The following is a 22,322-nucleotide window of genomic DNA, read 5'->3' as shown; positions in this document are numbered from 1 at the left end:
TATCATTAACATTTTTTAGGAATTCGGAGATAAGTCGGTGAATGATATGTATCCATGGATATTGATTTAGTTAGGATTTCATTTCATTTTTATTAAAGCTATATAAGTTTGGCCATGAAGGCCTCATTCTTTGTATTTAATTCTTTTGAAATTGTATAAAATGAGATTTTTATAATTAGATCTTTAATCGATGTATTGGACTCGTATTCAGTTTAATTGAAGGCACGAGAGTTTAAGTATGTTTTTACACACTATTGAATGCATGAATTGGGACAGGTTTAGACCTTAAATGTGGTCACCAAGGGACCAAAGGGGTGTCTATATGCACAAGTTCACAATTTTAAGGTTTCTGGGGCATTTCAAGATTCTGGTCATCTTGAACCTGTTCAGCCCCATTGAACCAGTTCAAGAAGTGCCTTTGGTTCACGGTTGGGCACACTGCCCAACTTGAACAAGTTCAGCCCCATTGAACCAGTTCAAGTCCCTAGTACATTTTTTAACTTTCACAGTTTGACAGCCTGGATCATTTGATTTCGTGTGGCAAAACTTCTTCATTCCGAACCCAAATAGGGTCATTCTTGAGTCCATTTTCAAGGATTCTGAGTTAACTTTCTAATTAGACTAACCTAATCTTCAAATTACATTTATGTTGAGAAATATGATTGTTTTAGTGTAACAGTGTCGAAATTTCCCTTGAACCGGTAAAGACACTTTTGGGAAATTATAACCAATGACCGTAAAACCCCTTAAAATGTCATGAAATGACTAGAATGATTGTTTTAAACTTCATTTGACTAGTTTAAGGGCATATTATCCTCTCATATTATAAAATTACCATTTTACCCCTAGTGTGTCATCGGGTTCGGGTAAGGCCCGGTTAGCAATTCGGACCCCATAGTTACATCACTCATCTATTGGGTAGTAAAAAACAAGTTGTGGTTGCTCGGTCTAGTACACAAGCTAAGTACGGGGGCACTTGCTGATAATGTTTATGAGTTTCTGTGGTTGCGTTTGCTCGTTCAGGACACGAGAGTTTCCTTATCCACTACCAATTTTATCTATTATGACAATAGGAATGCAATCCATATTGTACACAATGATCATTTAACACATTGAGATTGATTACCATCTTGCTCATAATCACCTTATTCGGAAGACTTTATAGTTGCGTCTATTATTTCTCATGATTAGATAGTATACATCTTCACCAAATCGCTTAAGCCAGGTTGCTTCCGCGATATTGTCTCCAAACTCAAGATGACTTCATATAACCTACCTTAAATTTAAGGAGGTGTTGGATTATATTGTTTATATATCATAATTGATTACACTTATTCTATCATGATTGATTCATTTCCCAATGAAAATAATTGAAAAATGTTTAGGAAAAAAAGAAGAAAGAATTAAAAACAGTGACATTCTAATAGGGGCATGATTAGGTAAAAAAGAGATGAGTGAAATTTTAAATAGGGCGAAGCATGTGAGAAGGGGATGGAATCTTAAACAAGATTAGAATGAGGCGCAAAAGTTATTTTGTAAACGATTTTAAATGAGATAGCAAAATTTAAACGAGACGGGTATGGAAAGGGCCTTTGTCCCAATTCGTTTGTTGCCCTCTTTACTTGAAACCCGGGTTACCACGTTAGAACAACTCCAACGCCCAAAATTTAGAGATTCTGGGCCTCTTTTAGCTATTAGATTGCTCCAATAGAATCTCTAAAAAATTGGCCCCATGTTTTGGGTCGCGGAATGGGTCGCCAAAAAGGGCGACCCAGTTTGTGATTGTAGGCTTCTAACCTACGGATTTTTAACTTTTGTGGTCTAGTACACTGTAGCCCAGAATACATATAAGGGCGTTTTTGGCAGTGATTTTTTTTTCCTTCTAAAAATCAATTTTTTAGTATTTTTTGGACTTTTTTTTTCCCCTCAACATAATTGAACTAAAGAGCCGTTAAGGCACTATTTAGCTGACACAAATAGTGCCGTCAGCCAAACAGTGCCTTAAAGGCTTTTTTAGGCCAAAAAAAGTTTTTAAAAATTAGAAAAAAGTGAATTTTTTTCTTTTTCAAAAATTTTAATGTTCCCATTGACATTATAGCCGTTTTAGGTACTGTTTGACTGACCCAAACAATGCCTTAACTGCTATATATATTGGTTAATCAAACAATTTTTTTGTTCCTAACAAATAGAAAAAAAATAATTTATTAAAAATTTAAAAAATATTAAAATATTAAAATTTTTGGAGAGTGAAAATGCAGATAGCTAAAATTTGGAGACTCTAAAACGTTAATGTGGCTCTAAAAAAATACTGACGTGGCTATTGAAAAATGATGATTTGACAAATTCGAAAAACCTAATTTTAGAAAGTCCATTGAAAATGCTCTTAGATAATTCTAGATCCGGCTTGCAATCCAATTCAAATATAGGCCACATGGGTATAAATTTTTTTTTTAAATAAATATATATTTTTTAATTTTAATTGGTGGACCACAACTTAATACGAGTAATTTCTTGGTCAAGTTGGACTCGCGAAATCAGTCTCCTCTTTCTTTTTCACCGTCCCCTCTCTCTCTCTCTCTCTCTCATTCGTGTTCCCTTACAAACCGAAGATGATAAAAGCGTTTCAATTCTCATTGCGCGCCAAATCGCGGTAGCAGCACAGTGTGGCCAACCTCGCTATCCACGTACTAGACACAAAAATAGGTACTCTACTCTTCCCGATTTATCCATCTCTCTCTATATATGTTTATACACTGAATACACATGTTTATGTACTTTACAATAAAAACCCTAGATCAAAAAGTTTGATTGATTTCTTTGTATAGGTCGTACCTTTTTTTTCCTGTAAAAGAGGGCATGTCATTGGACGTTTATAATCAGATCTGAAAGCTCCAAGAAATGGCTCAATTGTCTGATTCTTATAACACACTGATCAAACCTGAGAATGAAAATCAAGATAGTTTTTGGTCGGAGGAACTCGATGGCATTCCGTTGAAACAACGATTAAAATTGCTACTCGCGAGTAAGCGACTCTCTGATTTTGGAGTCATTAAATTGGAAACAGAGACGTGAGTTTTCTTGTCATTCCTATTTAATTGTTCAATTGTTACATAGAATTATAAGATTATGGATTCAGTGTTAGAAGCCGTGTTTTCTGATTTCATGCAGACCTCCAATTCACATTGGTGTTACCGAGGAAGATCAGAGCTGTGATTCACAGGTAATTTTGCCTAAATTACATTTTATGTGCTGGCATTTTTTCTGCTTTGTTAAATAATTTTGGTTTTATCAGAAAGTGATGCTGTGTTGGAGTTTTTACATATGTCACCTTTTTTGCTGCTCAATGGCATATGGCAACCATATATTTGTAGGAATGATCATAATTCCACTTGAACACTTGGAATTTCTTGGCTTGGTAGCGCAAGCTAATGGATAATAGAGACGTGGTCGCGAGTCACTTGTAACTTGTCTTGCTTCTCATGTATAGGCTAGGTACACATGGTAATATATGCTGTGGATCACCGAGAGCCCATTTCTGATAGAGTGAGAGCCAAGGTGTGAAGCTTTTAACAGATAGATTTCACGAGTAAGGCTGGGGATTTGATGTAGGATGCTCTTCGCATCGCTGGTTACCAAAAGGACCACAAGGAAGGACGAGGAAGTTTCTTTCTGCCATCTTGCCCCCCGAGCCATCACTTCCCAAAGCTAAGCCACAACTCCTACCTGCTCTATAATCTAAAGAGGCTGAAAGGAAGCCGCCTGAGAGACGCAACATGCTCTTCTTGTACTCCAGGCGGGTAGTTCGTGTAGATTGTTGATGTAGTAGAGCTTTTGAGCCTTCTACCCCCAGATAAAGGTCAAGTTCCCTTTTCCATTTCGAAAATTCTCCACAATTTACGCTTGGGGGGTGGGGGTGGTTCAAGGGGGGTTGGCTGTCTTTGTTTATCTCCTTAGACTAGGGGTATCCGGTGTGTCTTAACTAGATTACTGTGGAGATAGACACGGGGTGCTTTGAGCCCATTCAATGGGTAAATCCAAATTAAGTGGAATGTGTATATTACACCTATAGCTCTCTCCCGAGTAATCTATATTAACTTTCTCAGAATCATGACCTTCTACAGTTCCGATTCATCAGTAAGAAGAAGAAGAATCTATAGCTCTCTCCCGAGTAATCTATATTAACTTTCTCAGAATCATGACCTTCTACAGTTCCGATTCATCAGTAATTAGTTTTACCTATTTTTCTGTAAGTTTGCAATTTCACACTTGACAGCACATTTTGGCTATACCTCTGGGGAGAAAATATTGTGTAATGATGGAAACCTGAAGAAGTTGACAAGGAGGCATGCTAACATCACAAAGCTTGGGGTGCTTTCGCAAATTTACACAAATATAGATGGGAAGATCCCGTGCATGTCTCAAAATCTGCCATTTGGATCACTGCTTAAAATGTATTGTGACCATGAATCCCAATCTTTGGCATGATCCAAGTGACCCTCAAACTTAACAAAAGAGTGGGGAGAATTCTATCGCTCAATCAAAAGTCTTTGAATTGATTTAGGGGCAATCCAACTTGCATTGTATGCCTCGATATTCATTGTCTACCTTGTTCATTTCTAGAAGGGAATCATCAGGCAGTTGAGATGCACTGGAAAAGTTGTGGATTTTATCCCAAAACCAATTTGGATAACTGCCTAGGCCAGACACTTGTAAAGGGCTTTATTTACTGAGTAATGCTATCAAGAGACCCTTCTCATGACAGTACAGAGGTACAGAGAATTATGTCCTTGTATGATTTTGATCATCTATTAATTACAGGTCATTTGTTTCAATTCTTTTGGATCTCCTATGCTTTGTCTATTCAAATTGTTAGTGATTAAAAGATGATATTTCATGTCACAAATCTTTCTCCTGCTTCCCTCCACCATACACATGACAGAAGCAACTTAATTTATCTCACCATAACATCGAATGTGACACACACCCCTCTGTTTTGTCCATTGGCATTAAATGTTCAACAAATTTACTTGACCTTCTTTAACTGTGAGAGAAAAAATTGGGGAGTGTTGAAATCTCATAGTTGGGCCTCCATGACCATAAACGGATCAAGTCACTAATGAATGTACAGAATAAAAGTGTAATATGGCAACTAATTAGCTCAATAAAGTCAATTACAAACTATGTAAATATATTAACATAGTACAGTCCCAAGTGGAATAGATTTTTTGTGTCATGCGCTCAGTCTTATTTTATTCATGGTCAGATCCATAGTACAGTCTTCATGAACAATGGTTCAGTATTATATATATATATTTGAGGAGGTTGTCCTACATTTTTTGTGTCATGTTTTAAATCTTTTTCTTTCTTATTTTAATTGTTCATTTGTGTGTGTGAACGCCCCCCCTCCTCCTCTTGTGCAGGCCATATTATGATGTGATGTTCTGTTTTTATTTTTGTGTTTCAGTTTGTCGTATCCTATTTGCACAATAATCAGGCTGATAAAATACTTGTGTTTCTTTATAAGAGTAATGCGGTGTAAACTTTTAGCAGTATTGACATGTGATTTATGGCTTTTTATAATTGGATTCTTTCTTTCCTTTTTCTTTTTAATTTTTCCTCTTAGATCACCATGCATCACTAATATTTGAGAATATTGTTAATGGTCGATAGTATAATAGCAGAATCTAGAGTTGGGACTACGTTAACTGGAACTGGGTGTTTAATATTTGAAATGATCATGTTACTGACAGCTGCTACTCTTCATGTAGTTTTATTTTCATCATATTCATATTTAATATTATTATTTATATTTACTTTTTTTTAAAAAATTACTGACAATTTTAACACTAGCCTTTATGGTCGAGGTTATCGACATGCTTCAGCTTCTTGATCTGCTCCTGTCTTCTCTGCAGTTTAAACATGTTTATGAGCAGAAGTGTACTTTCATCCATTACTCATCTATTATATGTGATATGTTCTTCTTTTCTCTCTAAACATTGTTAATCTAAAGGGCATGCCATACAGGGCTTCTATCCCTCTTGCTCTGCCAGGGAACAGAGGAATGAAAGATTTTCACTAGAAAAAACTCATACTGGTAAAGTTATTGTATAAGGTTTTTTTTTTTTGGAAGTTTCATACTGTGAAATTAGTAGATTTGTGTTTACATTCTACTTTGAAAAATGTGCAGATGTGCTGGGAGAATACAGTTGCCAAGGGACGCTTGTGGGTGACTGCATTTGTTCAGATCGTTTGATATGTTCTGATGTTAACAGTACTAGTGTTGGAGTGGAGAAAGTTGACACTGGTGCAAACATTTTACTTCAATGTTCAATGTTGTCAAAGTATCCTGTCAAAGTAAATATTGAGTATGCTGATAACAGCTCATTGAGTTCATCAGGAAATGGTGTAAATGGCTATTCAGGTGCTGATGTGCAAGCAAAAAAGATACAACCTGAGATTTCTGATGATTTTAATGATGATCTTGATTATGTTGTTCTGAAAGAGCGCCAGAGGATGCTGCTGTCAAGGTGCTATTCCGTCCTTGATGATTTATAGTTCTTTTGAATTGGGCCCTTGGTCTGAAAAACGTGTCTGTCTGTTATATCAATTGTTAGATTCTCTTAGCCGAAGCTTCAAAGCAATAATTTAATTGATTATTCTAAATCGTTTTTGGTATATAAGATTTTCACGACCTCCTAGGTTCTTTTGAATTTTGGTGGTGTGCAGAAATTACCGAATCCTAATTTCTCTATTTTACTTTGTAGGAAATCGATGGAATTTACAAGAGCAGTTCTAGAGGTAGTTTGTTTTCTTTATTTTTCTGGTAAAAGTATAAATTTCTATTAATCGATGAGCGTAGAAGATGCAACATGTGAAAAAGAAATTATTATTTTTTTCTTAGTTGGTACTACACACATGCCTCCACTGAGGCTCAAACCTCAGACCTCTCTTTGGGAAGTAGGGCTTGGTACCGCTAGGCCACTGGCTTGTTTTTAAAGAAATTAAAATCTTATTCCAGGCATAATAAGAATTTTCTAATGATGAATCAAATTTCACATTTGAAAGATGGATTGCAACAAAGTCATGAAGAAGTAAAGATCACTATGCATTAGGGGGCATATTCTTTTGGTGAGACTGCAACTGGGGGCTCAGAATAGTGGAAAGTTCTTTGTTTTCATACTTCCTAATTCCCCACAACATAGTGCCTGGAATAATTATTCTTCTTTTGACTTTGAGTAATTGAACGTTTATTAAACATTTAGTAGTTCAATGATTAGTTTTACTGATGAAAGGATAAACTATTTTTCATAACATTGAAAAATATGATCCATTAAATATGATCATGGTTTGATATAGAACATTGATTCTGATGATACGAATAAATTATTAAAAATTAAGAGGCACGCTTTTTTTGAGGCTGGAACCTACTAAAACCAGCGCGAGCCAGAGGGCTTTATGTGAGCCTGACTGAAGGGGCTTGGTGTAACGAGTGGGTGCTTCGCGATTTGAGCCAAAAGCCTAAGCTATTAGATGGGGCTAACACCAAACTCATATATGCTCAATCACTCTCCCATCCGGATCTAATGTGGGACAAACTCCCCCTTGTTACATTCTCCACCACCCGAACTCGCAACGCCCTCGTTGCGGTCAGGTCACCCTGCCTACTCGGGTGGCTTGCTCGGACGCCTTCCGGGCCCGGCGCTTTGCGTGACACCGGATGAAGGATTGGGTTTGGCTTTGATACCAACTATAACGGGTGGGTGCTTCGCGATTTGACCCAAAAGCCTAAGCTATTAGGTGGGGCTGACACCCAACTCATATATACCAAATCACTCTCCTATCCAGATCCGATGTGGGACAAGCTTCCCCTTGTTACACTTGGCTTGTACAAGGTTGAGGCGCTCTAGATGAGCCTGGGGCTTTTTTAGAGCCTCGACGCACCTTTAACAACTATGGAAATGCTTGGAGAGAAAAACCATTAGAGAGGATCCATGTCTATCTTTCTTGGTTGTTTCAGTGAGCCTTAGGGCTTTCCTTGTACTTTTTGCTTTTGGAGGAAATCTTTCTTCAATATGCATCTTATATGTGTGTTATTTTATTGTATCTTTTGTTCTTTCAAAGAAGTTTTGTTTCCGAGAAGTCGTCCATTTTGTTATTTCAGTTGTTGTCACTTCATATTTTTCAGATGTAGAAACCTTGTTGTGTATGATATCTCTTCCCTTTCGAAATATTTTCTTTCACTGCTGTTATTTTTCCACTATGAGAAGAAAATGAAAAAAATAAAAATTATCTTCTTTCCTTATAAGGCTTATATTACATTTGTCTCCTAGGTTTTTCTAGCCAATTGTCATAGGGTTAGGCCAAACGTAGAATGGGTAAATTTAGGAGCTTGAACGTCATCTCAGGTGATCATGATTGTTCCTATGCGCTGTGTGCTATATGCAGCTATTTCAGGCATAGGCGGGATATATTTTAGGGATATTTTTCGTAGTTAATAGTATTTGAATATAGAGTAGGTATCTTTTATTTTGATTTCCAATAATATACATTTGGTGTAATTGGATTTTTGCACTTTATGTTCTAATATTTGATTACTGATAATATTGCAATAGTTTCTTCCACTGTGAAATCCGTTTGTTCTTTGTGTCTCTCCTTGATTATTCTTCATTCTCCTCCTCTTCTTCTCTACTTTCTCTCTCTCCTACATCAATTAGTGTTAGTTTTTCCTATGTCACCATCTTGATCACCTGTCTCCACTTACTTTTAGATAAAAGTTAGAATGGGTTAAATTAACCTACTCTGTTATGGGGTTTAGTTTTATTTATATCCCTTTAATTGTTACTATGTCTTGCCTATGGAAGTTGGCCCAAGAATTTTGATGAAAGAGTTCTGCTTGTAGGCAAGTTGAGGCTTTTCTTTCCATGATGTCTTCAAATGGAAGTTTCTGTAAATTGGTATAAATCATTGCAAAGACAGTTCATGCAAAACTAAATCATTAGTGCATGATTGTCCTTGCCATATAGTCTCTACTTTGCAAGGTGTAGAAATTCTTCTGTTGAGTTAATGTAGACAACAACTAATTGTTTGTTATTATCTTATGTATATATGCCTTGGGACTATGTAGCGTGTCAAACAGATCATAAAGGATAGGGTTGGCATATTATCATTATTTTCCAACTCATTTCCTATTGGCGCAATTCGTAACCATAAGGAGATGGAGGTTTCTCTCTAGTTGACCTAAGTTCAGAAGCCAGAGTGAATTCCACTTAGTTGCTGGTTCGAATCCAGCAGATCAAATTGTGTGATTTTAGTTGAAAATTTTAGCCTTGTGTTCACAGTTCTCATTACAAGGGTTTCTTTTTTAGTCTTAGTCATTCAATCCATAAAAAGATGAAGTGGTTTCTTGAAGAAAAACAGTAAATCATCTATATCTTTGTGATAATTTGTGCATGATAGTTCTTTATTAATTTAACTTTTTCTGTTATGAAAGTATTCTGCATTTTACCAGCATTTGATCTGTATTACCAATCTCAAGATACAACATATTGCTGAATTGATGAAATAACCATATCAATTTAAAACTCTAAGCCCTCTTTTATTCTCACCATTTTCCTATGGTTTCTGGCCAAGAATCTTCTAGTTGCATACGGCCATTATTGAGCACATGATTATACAATGGTACGCACAACTTGGGTAAACTTTTGACTCTTACTCAACATTAGGCCATGCGAGATAACTCTCGTATCTCTTGACTTTCATCCACTTGTCTTCTGTATTCTTCCCTTCCTTGGAGGTTTATAATGTAATGTAGTTTGAATTTGTTTCCTTTGCCTTCTATTGTGTTGTATGCAATGTGCACCCTGAAATATAAAGTTTTTATTTGAACATTGGTTAGTCGATGCTATTATCTTTTTTATTAAGGTAGCTGATTACCTTTTTGTCACACAGGATGATTCTTCGTGGTTGTCTAACCCAGTTGTGGAAGATATGATTCAATGCTGTGGTGGGATAGGTAAGAAAGAGAGTCGTTTTGGTGACGGAAAATCCTCAGTCGGTGGAACTCATACTCATGCTGTTTCTGAAAGAAATGTTTCTGACTTTCGCAAGAAGCAGAAGTCTGGTTCATCAAATAGTATTATTGCAGGATCGTCTTCTACAACTCCTCAATGTTCATCGTTAAAGGGGTCCTGCCAAGGGATTGAATCAATTAAATCTGAAAACTTAATGGGAGTTCAAGAAAAAGACGGAGTTTCCTCATCTAAGAAAGCTCCCAGCATATATGAATCAAGTGGTAGGCATGATTTTGTGTCTGGTGACCGCAATAGCATGCTTGGTTCAACTTTAACAAGTTTTGCTACTGTAAAGGTTGAACCCTTGGATAACAGTGACTTGCACAATCGGAACAAGAATGCAGTCAGTAACTTCCCCTTGGAAAACATAGTATCAGTGAAGAAGGAACTTGAAACCCTTGAAGAATCTTATGGAGATGAACTAGACGATATGTTGCTACGAGAGCGAATGAAATTGCTGTCACCAAGAAAGGTTCCTAATTTGGATATTTCCCAAAACTTCAAATGCTCGAGGAAAATTGTGCCCTCTGCCATAGACAGTTCCCCTATTTTATCTGAACCTGCTAAACCATTAAGAATCATTCATCCACGGAAAAGGAGAAAAACTGCCACGTAATTTTTGCTTATGTTGAATCTACATAAATGTGTATCCATAATGTGTGTGTATATAAATATTATGATGTACAAATAGGTATATATATATATGTATGTATATATCCGTGTATGTATCTTGGTATATTTTTTTTTCATGCTTATTTATTTATTTATTATTTTGAAAATTTCTTTCCCTGCCTATGTTAATCTGAGGGTCTCTTCTGTTTCTTATATATATATATGTTGCAGCGATTCGGTTGAAACAGCACTGGAGGAAGATGCTCCTGGACTCCTGCAGGTACTATTGATGTCTCTGTTGTGTTTTCCTTTTGAATTGGGTCATTCATGAATGTCAACTGGCAGGTTTTGATTGACAAAGGGGTATCAATCAACGAAATGAAGCTTTATGGTGAAATGGAGAGTGATGATTCCCTCGAAGATTCATTCAGTGAAGGCAGTTTCACAGAGCTTGAAGCTGTGATGTCAAAGGTTGGCAACAGTTCTGTGATCATGGTATCTGTTTTATGGCCCCCATGTGTATTTGTGTTTCACCCCACATTTGTGTGTTTGTGAAAGAGCGAGATAGGGTCTTGTTTATAGGTGGTCTCGTATATCAGGGCTTCTTGAGGGGATTTGAAGTAGGACTTCAACATGACAATTCACCATGTTAAATTCAAGAAGTTTTAGGTTTGAGGGGGAAAATGTTATCCAAATCAAAATGGAAAGCTTGCAAATGTCCCCGTCAAGCTGGGAGGTTAGCAGGATCCATTTATATGTATATATTTGGTTCTTAATAAACTAGCGAAATGGAAAGTGGATTTTTTCTATTTATACGTATTGTTACCTTTTGGAGGGCCATTGCTCGGTGCACTGGTAAATGCTAGGGCTGTCAAGAGTGAAAACGTGGTTTGAATTCGAGAGCAGCTACTTTGTCCAAATGTTGGTTTTTATCCAGTATCACCCCTCCCAGCATTCTCTATTGACAGGGACCATGTTGGTAAACGACCCTTATAGATTGCTACCAATTATTACTTATTGTGCTTTCAATAGATTTCCATGTGCAAATGTTATTCACTTCCTGGTATATTCTCATTTCTTCTATTCAGTCATTTTGCTAATATTCGTTGAAGCATGCTGTGAATTGAACCTTTGCTCCACATTATTTCTGAGATTACTTTTTCTTTAATTGGGGACAGCTTTGCTCCCAGCGTCCCTCGTTATTGAAGTTTGCTCCCGTACGGTGCGTTAAGGGTGAGAAGGCTAGTTATTGCTTGGCTTGTCTAATATCGCTTGTGGAGCAGGTAGGAACTTTCCTTAATTGTGGTTAAATATGGTGACCAGTGATTTTGTATTGATTGTAAGCTTTTATTCACTCGTTTCATTACTCTATCCATTGATCACTATTTTTAACTTGTAGGCACGGTATCTACAGTTTCGGAAATGGCCTGTTGAATGGGGTTGGTGCCGTGATCTCCAGTCATTTATATTCGTCTTTGAAAGACATAACAGGTGTATTATTTTTTTTTTTTGGAAGTTTATAACAGGTGTATTGTTGGTGACACAAGTTATGCTTTAAAACTTACCAAAAAAAAAAGTTATGCTTTAGAATCCTCTTTTTTTTTTTCTTTATTTTTTTTTTTTCTCTCTCCTCTCTTTTCCTCTCCTTTTATCTACTTGTTCTGAATGACAGAGGTACTTCCATTTCACCTGAATGACAGAGATACTTCCATTTCACCTGAATGCAGAATAGTGCTGGAACGTCCTGAATATGGCTATGCTACATACTTCTTTGAGCTAGTGGATTCCTTGCCCATTGATTGGCAGGTCAAGCGGTTGGTGACTGCCATGAAGCTTACTAACTGTGGCAGGGTTACCCTAATTGAGAACAAAGCACTAGTGGTAATGATTTGATACATAGCTTCTTCTTTTTTTGCATGTTTGCTGATATTGTTTTTTTGAAACTTTTATGTTATTCACCCCAAAGTTTCATTTCTCTATGTTGTTATTGTGTTTGTTGACCTAATCTGTTGCTGCATTTAAGGATTTCACTCTGAAATCCTTAAATGGGCAGAGCATCACATGTGCCACAGTTGTTTCTTTATTTCACTCTGAAATTTTGTTATCACTAAGTTTGATCATTACCCAAATCATATAATTGGTCTGGTAACTGGTTCCATCAGTCTTTCATAGAATATTGTCCATTTTCTTTATTTATAACAGTTTTTATACATGTTTAATTCCAAATATACCCCTAATTATAAATCAGTATCAAATTCCCTATTAGAGATCTGTCTGAACAAAGACTTACAAACATGACAAACCCTGCCATTTTTGGTCTATCTCAATAATGGTGGCAGGGAGGACGACGCAAATAGTCTTCTGTCTCTCTAGGGGAGTCCAAAGCTTGAAATGAATATTGCATAGCCTTCCAGTTATTTATTTTTTTTCATTTTTTTTTTATTTTTTATTTTTCCTAGTTGGGAAACCCACACACACTGCCTCCACTGAAGTTTGAACTCCTAACCTCCCTTTGGGAAGTAGGAGCCTTATACTGCTAGGCCACAGGCCTGTTGGTTGTTTTTTTTTTTTTAGACTTTCTTCAGTGAAAACATTTACATTAGACTTTAGAGGGAGATGGAAGGAGAAGAATTTGTACTTGCGGGGTCTCAATACACATTGTTGAAAGAGAGAGAGAGAGAATATATGAAAAGGTATATGTTATTGAGTGAGTAATACAATAATACAATGGTGTTTATATAGGAGAAGCTACGGAAGTAGGTGAGTGGAGAACAAGTAAACCCTATACACGGTAATTCTATATATGGTAACGAGGGGTAGGGGAAGGTGGCTACAGAATACAGAATACCCTAATATACAATGTAATCTAATTGTACACGTGTGACAACTCATACAATACCGTACAACAGTCCCTCTCAAGATGGAGAGTAAATGTTGATAACTCCTAGCTTGCTACATATGGAATCAATAGAGTTCTCGGGAAGCGTTAGTGAAGATATCTACCAGCTGTCTACTAGAAGGAACAAAAGGTGTAACAATCTCATTCGAGTCAACTTTAGATCGAATGAAATGGCAATCTACTTCAATGTGTTTAGTCCTCTCATAGTAGACTGGATTGCTAGCAATATGAATAGTTGCCTGATTGTCACAATGAAGAGGAATTGGGTACTGAACTGAAATCCGAAGTTCCTGTGAAAGAGTTTTCGACCAAGTAAGTTCACAAGAAGTGTGTGCCATGGCACGATACTCTGCTTCAGCATTGGAATGAGCCACAACTGAGTGTTTCTTACTCCTCCAAGTTATTAGATTTCCTCCTATGAAGGTGCAGTAACCCGTGGTGGACCGTCGATCAGAAGGAGAACCGGCCCAATCTGCATCTGTGTATCCCTCAATCCGAAGATGTCCAGAAGATTGATAAAGTAGACCACGTCCTGGAGCACCCTTGAGATACTTTAAGATGCGTACAACTGCCTCCATATGAGGTACCCAAGGACTGGTCATGAACTGACTCACAACACTGACTGCATAGGAGATATCTGGACGAGTGACTGTGAGGTAAATAAGTTTACCTACAAGTCTCCGATACATCTTTGGATCATCAAGTGGGTCACCATCATCCTCCCTAAGTTTTACATTAGTTTCCATGGGTGTAGCTACAGGTTTCGAACCACGATATCCAGTATCCTGTAAGAGATCAAGAGTATACTTCCTCTGAGAAAGACTAATGTCTTGCTTCGACCTAGCCACCTCAATTCTTAGAAAATACAGAAGTTTTCCTAAATCCTTAGTAAGGAAGCTAGAACTCAAGTGATGGATTAGAACTTTTATCTTATCTTTGTCACTACCGGTGATAAAGATATCATCTACATACACCACAAGAATCACAATACCATGATTTGTTTTCTTAAAAAAGAGAGAGTAATCAGCCTGGCTTCTTGTCATACCATGAGCTACCGCTGCTTTACTTAACTTATCAAACCATACACGAGGGGACTGTTTAGGGCCATAGATAGACTTTTTGAGATGACACACACACTCCCCCTTAGACTCAAACCTAGGTGGTTGAGCCATATAGACCGTCTCAGTAAGGTCACTGTGCAGAAAGGCATTTCTAACATCAAGTTGATGAAGTGGCCAGTCCAGATTAGCTGCAAGAGAGATTATCACATGAACATAATTCAGTTTGGCCACAGGAGAATCAAGGCCATAAGTCTGAGTGTAGCCTTTTAGCAACAAGTCGAGCTTTGAGACGGTCAACAATACCATTAGGCTTTTGTTTAACAGTAAAAACCCAACGACAACCAACAACCTGAGTATTAACAAGCTTAGGAACAAGGTCCCAAGTATGATTCAATTTTAAAGTGTTTATTTCTTCTTCCATAACTTTCCTCCGCCCTGGATGAGAAAGTACCTCCCTGTATGACTTAGGAAGAGCAATAGAGGATAATGACAAAGAAAAAGCTTTAAAGGAGGAGGACAATTTATTATATGATACAAAATTAGAGATAGGGTAATTGGTGCAAAACCGTTTACCTTTCCGAACAATAATAGGTTGATCAAGATCAGAGTCCGGAGAGATGGAAGAATCTTCAGGCATTGAAGTAACTGGCAAGGCTGGGTTTACTACTTCAGTCGTTGGAACATGATTAACTACTCTTTTCCGGTGACGAACATAGACACGAAGAGCTGGTGGGATGTCAAAATAAAAAACTGGAGTTGGAAGAACAAACTTTTGAAGAACAGAGTCCTCCAAACCACTGTCATCCTGGGAATAATAAGGAACATGCTCAAAGAAAGTTACATCTGCACACACATTGTTTACGAAGAGTTGGATTGTAACATTTATATCCCTTTTGAGTGCGAGAATAACCTAAGAAAATACATTTGTGAGCACGAGGATCAAGTTTGTCTCGTCTTGGGCTTAGATAATGAACAAAACAAACACACCTAAACACCTTTGGAGGAATGGAAAAAAGGGTTTTTGTCAGAAAACATCATTTGGAAGGGTGATTTTCCTTGAAGGACCCTATAAGGCATGCAGTTTAAAAGATAAGCAGCAACCAGAACAGCATCTGTCCAAAAATGTTTTGGAACATGTATTTGAATTATTAAGGCATGAGCAATAGCTAGGAGTGGGCCATTATTTCATTCAGCAATTCCATTTTGTTGAGGGGTATCAACACAAGATGTTTGATGGATAATGCCCCTCGACTCAAGAAACTTTTGAAAAATATTGAGTTTATATTCAAAGGCATTGTCATTTCTAAGAACAAGTAATTTTGCATCAAACTGATTTTGAATTCCAGCATAAAAGGATTGAAAAACAAAGAATACTTGAGATCTATCTTTAAGAATATAAACCCAAGTTAAACGTGAATAATCATCAATAAACGACACAAAATAACGAGCACCAAATAAACTAGTAGTACGAGCTGGTCCCCAAACATCCGAATGTACTAACTCAAAAGGTTTCAAACTTTTATTATCAAAACAAGACTTAAAAGTAGCCCGACGATGTTTACTAAGTTCGCAAGTAGTACAATTAAACTTAGAAAAATCAACTTAGGAAGGGACCAAGGCTCGAAGACTATTTGAAGAGGGATGTCCAAGGCGGCAATGCCACTAGTAAGCTGAAGAGGAGGTGGAATGTAGAGCTGTCGGAGCAGCTGGAAGTAGTAAATACCATCCTTCTCAAACCCCCCACCAATTGTCTTCTTCGTCTTGAGATCCTGAAAGACACAATGGGAAGGAGAAAAAGTAACTGAGCAAGTTAAAATTGATATGATTTTGCGAACTGACAATAAATTGAATGAAAATTGAGGGATTTATAAAACTAATGAAAAAGTGAGACCTGAAGTGTGGAAGGTACCAATTCCATGTACAGATTATTTGGCACCATTCGCTATAGTAACAACCAATTGTGAGAAAACATGAGAAGTATCAAAAAGAAGAGATGGGTTACCTGTCATGTGATCGGATGCCCCTGAATCAATGATCCAAGGTGCAGAAGATGAAGCACGGAGGCATGTATTATTACCTGAAGTAACGATAGTAGTGGTGGTGGAGGTTTGATTTGCACACTTACGCTTTACCGGAGAATCATACTCGGCTTTGGAGAGAATGCTTTATTCATTCGCAAGAGTGGGAGTAGTCTCCTCTAAAGCCGAAGCTTGATTAGTCCAAGCTGGCTTGCCATGAAGAGCCCAACAGAAGTCAATAGAGTGATTGTTTCGGCCACAATGAGTATACTTTTTGCTGCCGCGATCCCCTCTGCCGCCACTAGTACCACGGCCTGGGTTGGAAAGACCTCTGCTCCCTCGTCCTCCACGAAAAGTATCATGTCGCTCAGTAGGAACAACAGCAGCAGAGTGGTTGCCTTTCTCAATCACAGGGGTGTGAATAGATGCTCTTCGAACTCGAGCAAAAGTCTCACTAGCTGTGGGTATGACAAAATCTGCGAACTGGTCGGAGCAAGTTCGGGTTTAAGTCCAGATAAAAATTTTGTCACCCGAAACTCCCTGTGCCGTTTTTTTGTTCTATGTCTGTAGTCAATGGTTGGTAGACATTCAATTCATCTCACACACCCTTTAGTTCTGAGTAATAATCTTCAACAGAACAATCTCCCTACTGGAGATTAAAAATATCCTAGTATAACGGATAAATACGAGAAATATTCTTCTTTGAAGAATACATGTCCCTGAGATTTTTCCAGATATCTTTGGCAGATTCTAGGAATGACACGTTGTTAAAGATCTCAGGCGCCAAGCTGTTCCATAACCAAGTCATAATCTGAGCATCTTCTTTCTCCCAAGCCTCAATAATCTTTTCATCACTGGTGGGTTTGGTTGATTTAAGATGGGACAGTTTTCCTCGAGCCCGTAAGAACACCTCTACGGCTTGAGACCATTGAAGGTAGTTCGAGCCTTTTAGTTTTGTGCTGGTGATTGACCCAAGAAGATGAGATTCCTTAGTATCCATAACAAGAGTTGTCGAACAAATGAGATATAGTAGCGAGAGGGAGCCGAGATAAGAGAACCAAGATCAAGCCGAGATGAACCCAAGAGAAATTACCGAGGAGAGAGCCTAGGAGGGATCCGAGAGAGATTGCCGAGACGAGAATCGAGATCACCGAGGAGAGAACGCCAAGAAGAGATTGCTGAGAGAAAGCCGAGATGGAATCAAGATCAGAGTTTGAGTAAGACTGAATTTTTTTTTTTTTTTTTTTTTTTTTTAAGAGGGGATTAGTTTCCACTTGATACCATGTTGAAAGAGAGAGAGAGAGAGAGAATATATATGAAAACGTATGTGTTATTGAGTGAGTAATACAATAATACAATGGTGTTTATATAGGAGAAGTTACGGGAGTAGGTGAGTGGAGAACAAGTAAACCCTATACATGGTAATTCTATATATGGTAACGAGGGGTAGGTGAAGGCCGCTACAGTATACAGAAAACCTTAATATACAATGTAATATAATTGTACACGTGATAACTCATACAATACTGTACGACACATATAAAGGGCCACAGCAAAATGAGAAAAATTGGATATTCTCATGCTTAATCTCAATCGATGTTTAATATGATGAAATCAAAATGTAAGTAAGTTACCACTGACAAATATTTCAAACTGTGTTTGCATTTTAATCTTCTCGATATGTTTTGAGAGTTCTGCTGATTATTTTAAAAAATGCTCAAGTTTTATATTGTTTTGTAAAACTTCACAACTTTTGATGAAAGCCATTGAAATGTTTTAAGAATATGTACATGAAAGCAAGAATAGCTGGAGGACTAGCTTTCAGCTTCTTCTCAGAGTGTCTTTGATGTGCAATTAGCTGATTTATGGCTTGATTATTGTTGGTAGGCTGTGGTACGGCAATGAGGTGAGCAGGAAAGTAGAGGGAGGTTGAAATGTGTCGGTGGGGATGATATGGTGTCTAAGCCTTGAGGGCAGGTGCACAGTGTCAGTTATGCTTGTTCCTATATCCACTTTTTGTAGTTTGAGGTGCTTGCACGATGTGTGCGGACCATGACACACATTTGGAATTTCATGGTGGTCCAACACGTCATATTTGGAGGGGACCATGTATCTTGTTGAGCTGTTTCTCATGTTGGCTGGAGATTTGGATGGTGATCCATTGGATAGTGATTCAATTAAAACATCTCAAAGCAGCATGAGAGAATGCCACATGGCTACTTGATGTCATATAGTAGGTCACCTTGGCAATGCATGGGGTGTAGTTAGATACCCATCCGAATCAGAAAAGCTGTATAATTTTTTTTGGGTAAATAAGTTTATCAGAAAAGCTATTTTTTATCCGCATCATATTTTGTCCATGGCACGTTTTTGGCAGGACTTCCAATTTTATTTGTTTATTTATATTATTCTTTGGATAGGCAAAAGACACCCAAGTCACACGCACCCTTTAATAGAATGCTATAATGTCAATGTTCTTTAATACCCGTGGTCTCTTACAAGACATACAGAACAAGACTGAAAATATAGGGCAACATTTAGCCAGCCCGCCTTGCGGCGAAACAGAACTAATATTACATTGGATATAGAGCACTCTGTTAGTATTACTGAGTTTATGAGCGTTATGCTAATTCTGTTAGCAAAGCTTCTTCCTTTTCTTTTTATTATTATTATTAAGGTTTTTGTTTTGGTTGGGAAGTTTTGGGTATGTTTGGTTTTGATATTCCTTTTACCAGCATTTGGGTCAGCATATCCTGTTTTACAATCAATTTGTTCAATAATTTCAATTGAAGCTAAAGGAGCCATTGCTGGGTGCAATGGTAAAAGCTATTAGCTGTGATTGGTAAGCTTGCAAATGTGAGTTTGAGGGCAGTCAATCCCTCCTAGCACTGCCGTATCGCAAGTTTAGATTTGGAGTAATGGTTTTTTTATGGAATTTGGTCGAAGCTTATGAGCAAGGTTTACTTGTCTCACTCATGGCTGCTGAAGTTTATGCACTTCCTCTTGATTTTTTTATCACATATTATTGCTTTTTATCAGAGCATGTGCTGTTGAATTTCATGTCTTACCCTAGCGTATCTCTATGATTTAAGGTTGGAAAGGACTTGACTGAAGGTGAAGCTCGGGTGTTAACGGAATATGGCTGGGTACCAAATACTGGCTTAGGAACTATGCTTAACTACTGCGACAGAGTTGTTCATGACAGGAAGAATGAGATTGACAGCTCAGAATGGAGGTCAAAGATTGGGAAGTTGCTTGTTAACGGTTATAGTGGCGGAAGTATTGTATTAACTGATATCCCGAAGAGTATAGAACACAGCGTCAGCCAGAGCCCACAGATCAAGTTGGAGTTCTAGTTTGAGGTTAGTTCGGTCCAAAAAATTGTAAATACTTGTTAAGTATGAAGCAGTTATCAAATGCTTTTAGTCAGTCTGAGTCGTCAAAATAGTTTAGTCATTGTAGTAGGTTAATTTAAGCATTTTGGGTTAAAGGCTCAAAGAATTGATTGGCATCATTAAATCATATCATATTTTGTGGCTAGACTTGTCAGTTTTCAAGGATTGAAATTACAAAATGATTAGGAAGTTCATTATTGTGATTTATTCACATAGTTCATTGCCACCACTTAACAAAGCCTTTGATAAAGAGCCTGGGTGGATGTACTCTTAATTTTGTTTATATCTATGTTTCTTGTATTGCCACCAATTCATTTATATATATATATATAGGCTTACTAATGTAAGGAATTTATTCATGCTCACATTATCCACTCTACCATAACTTTATGAAGATGAAAATATTGTTGTAATAGTAAATCAATGATTTAAGATAAATGATAATTGTCTCTTTTAATGTTTCTTTCCTTGAATTCGCTGCTATTTGCTAGCTGAAGATTAACATGTTTGTGAAATGATGCAAGGTGGTGTTTGGCAAGAGTGTGTACTATGGTTCAACTTTTATGCCAAGAAATGAGAATTCACCAACAGACCCATCTATTCTTCCATGGGCTTGGGCTTGATTACCACGAGAAGTGTTTTTGCCAACCCCAGCCTGCCCAAACTGAGTGCTCAAATAGGAGGCTCTGGTTTTTAATGATAACTCTAGGAATAACATACCACTTAATGCAGATGCTTCTTACACATTAAGCCTCTGTTTGTGACCATGTAAAATATCTTCTTCGTTTTTTAGGTAAATTATTTTTTTAAATATTTTTATTTTTTGGTGTTTGGTAAAGGTCTAAGTCGAGATTGAAGTCAAATTCATTGGGTGGGGCTTGTCAAATAACTTGTTAAAAATTGATGAATATTTTATTTTTAATATATATATTTTATTTTTCATAAATATTTATAAAAAAATATATATTCAAATTTAACAAAAATAACTTATTCGTTAATTTTCTACTAGTTATTTTACAACATGTCCTGTCTTTATAAAAAAAAAAAAAAAATCAAATTTAACAAAAATAACTTATATGTCAATTTTTTACAAGTTATTTTACATGTCCTGCCTGATGGACTCGATTTTAACCTGAAAAAATATTTGTGTTGCATGTTAAATCCATGTGTGTATTTCCAATTTAATTTACAAAAACGTTTGGACAATTAAACTTTAGGGTAAACTACATTAAACTCCCTTTTTCTATCTGTGTTTTTTACTAAATCCTTTTTTTTATTTATTATTTTTTGTCAATAAACCCCCCTCAACTATTCGAGGGAGGTGATTTAACTAACGGAAATTAGTTGAAAAGGAACTGTTTGAACATTTAGTTTCTCATATATTTTTTAGACATATTATCGCTCACATATATATCTACTACATTATCGCTCTTAGCCGCATATCTTCTACCATTGCAGCAACATGTACTCTTCCATCATTATAATATTATATATAATTTGTATCATAATATAATGGTATATATAATATGTATCATTAAATATTATTTATACTATATTTTCATTTCCATTCAGTCTTCATACCAATATAAATCTAGGTTTTTTTCTTGAAATTTATCTGCTATATATATATATATATTTGAGAATTATATTGTGCATTCATTTATTTGATTTTTATTGATTTTCATTTTATATAGATTTATTAAATGGACACTACAAGAAATAATACCTAATTTTTTTTCCTTTTTTATATTAATATTTATGCCTACATGTTTTCTTCTTCTTTTTTATTTTTTTATTTTTTATATATATTTCAATATCATTTTTTTCTATAAAAAAATAAAAAAATTCCTTCCACATGACTAATGTGAACTTGTCAGTCTCGTAAAATATTAAAAAAAAAAAAAAAAAAAAAAAACAAAAAAAACAAAAAATAGAAGTGTTAATTTCTATGAATGATGTTGTTTAGGTTATTTAATAATAAAAAAAAAAACAACAGAAGTAAAGTAGATTTTTAAATAGGCTTTAATGGGTATTTAAGTCAATTTATATTTTAATTCTCTTTTAACTAACTTTCGTTAGTTAAATTACCCCCATAAATAGTTGAGGAAGATTTTTTGACAAAAAAATAAAAGAAGAAGGTTTAGTAAAAAATACAAATATAAAAAAAAGAATTTAATGTAGTTTACCCTAAACTTTAGAATGACGGATATGAAGGCCATATTTGGACGTGTATTACCACCACTTTCTCCATTAAAATGGCGCGCAAA

General features: G+C 36.4%; 1 protein-coding gene across 2 annotated transcripts; it reads left to right on the top strand.

The window, feature by feature from the left end:
• The first annotated feature begins 2,547 nt into the window (after positions 1–2,547).
• Positions 2,548–20,338, top strand: LOC132282507 (uncharacterized). 2 transcript variants are annotated; one of them, XM_059784219.1, is made up of 14 exons: positions 2,548–2,703; positions 2,826–3,068; positions 3,169–3,220; positions 6,025–6,094; positions 6,188–6,304; positions 6,398–6,527; positions 6,765–6,798; positions 9,949–10,682; positions 10,914–10,962; positions 11,028–11,153; positions 11,861–11,965; positions 12,082–12,173; positions 12,410–12,563; positions 19,753–20,338. In XM_059784219.1, the coding sequence occupies exons 2-14, from the start codon at positions 2,899–2,901 to the stop codon at positions 20,014–20,016; spliced, it is 2,097 nt and encodes a 698-aa protein (XP_059640202.1). In that variant the 5' UTR covers positions 2,548–2,703; positions 2,826–2,898; the 3' UTR covers positions 20,017–20,338. The 2 variants fall into 2 exon arrangements, with proteins under 2 accessions (XP_059640202.1, XP_059640201.1); XM_059784218.1 differs by having other exon boundaries at positions 6,188–6,527.
• Positions 20,339–22,322: the final 1,984 nt, after the last annotated feature.

Source organism: Cornus florida, unplaced genomic scaffold (genome assembly GCF_030987335.1).
Source record: "Cornus florida cultivar Cherokee Brave unplaced genomic scaffold, ASM3098733v1 CherokeeBrave_3.0.0_Hap2_Chr11, whole genome shotgun sequence".
NCBI classification, from domain to species: Eukaryota; Viridiplantae; Streptophyta; class Magnoliopsida; order Cornales; family Cornaceae; genus Cornus; species Cornus florida.
Note: the sequence above shows the minus strand (reverse complement) of the source record. Positions and strands in the feature narration are given on the sequence as shown.

Excerpts from the sequence above, each read along its gene's own strand:
- LOC132282507 (XM_059784218.1), top strand. The coding sequence starts at position 2,899 with ATGGCTCAATTGTCTGATTCTTATAACACACTGATCAAACCTGAGAAT. Across the intron at positions 10,963-11,027 it reads ATGCTCCTGGACTCCTGCAG|GTTTTGATTGACAAAGGGGT; the intron begins GTACTATTGATG and ends GTCAACTGGCAG. Across the intron at positions 12,174-12,409 it reads GTCTTTGAAAGACATAACAG|AATAGTGCTGGAACGTCCTG; the intron begins GTGTATTATTTT and ends ACCTGAATGCAG.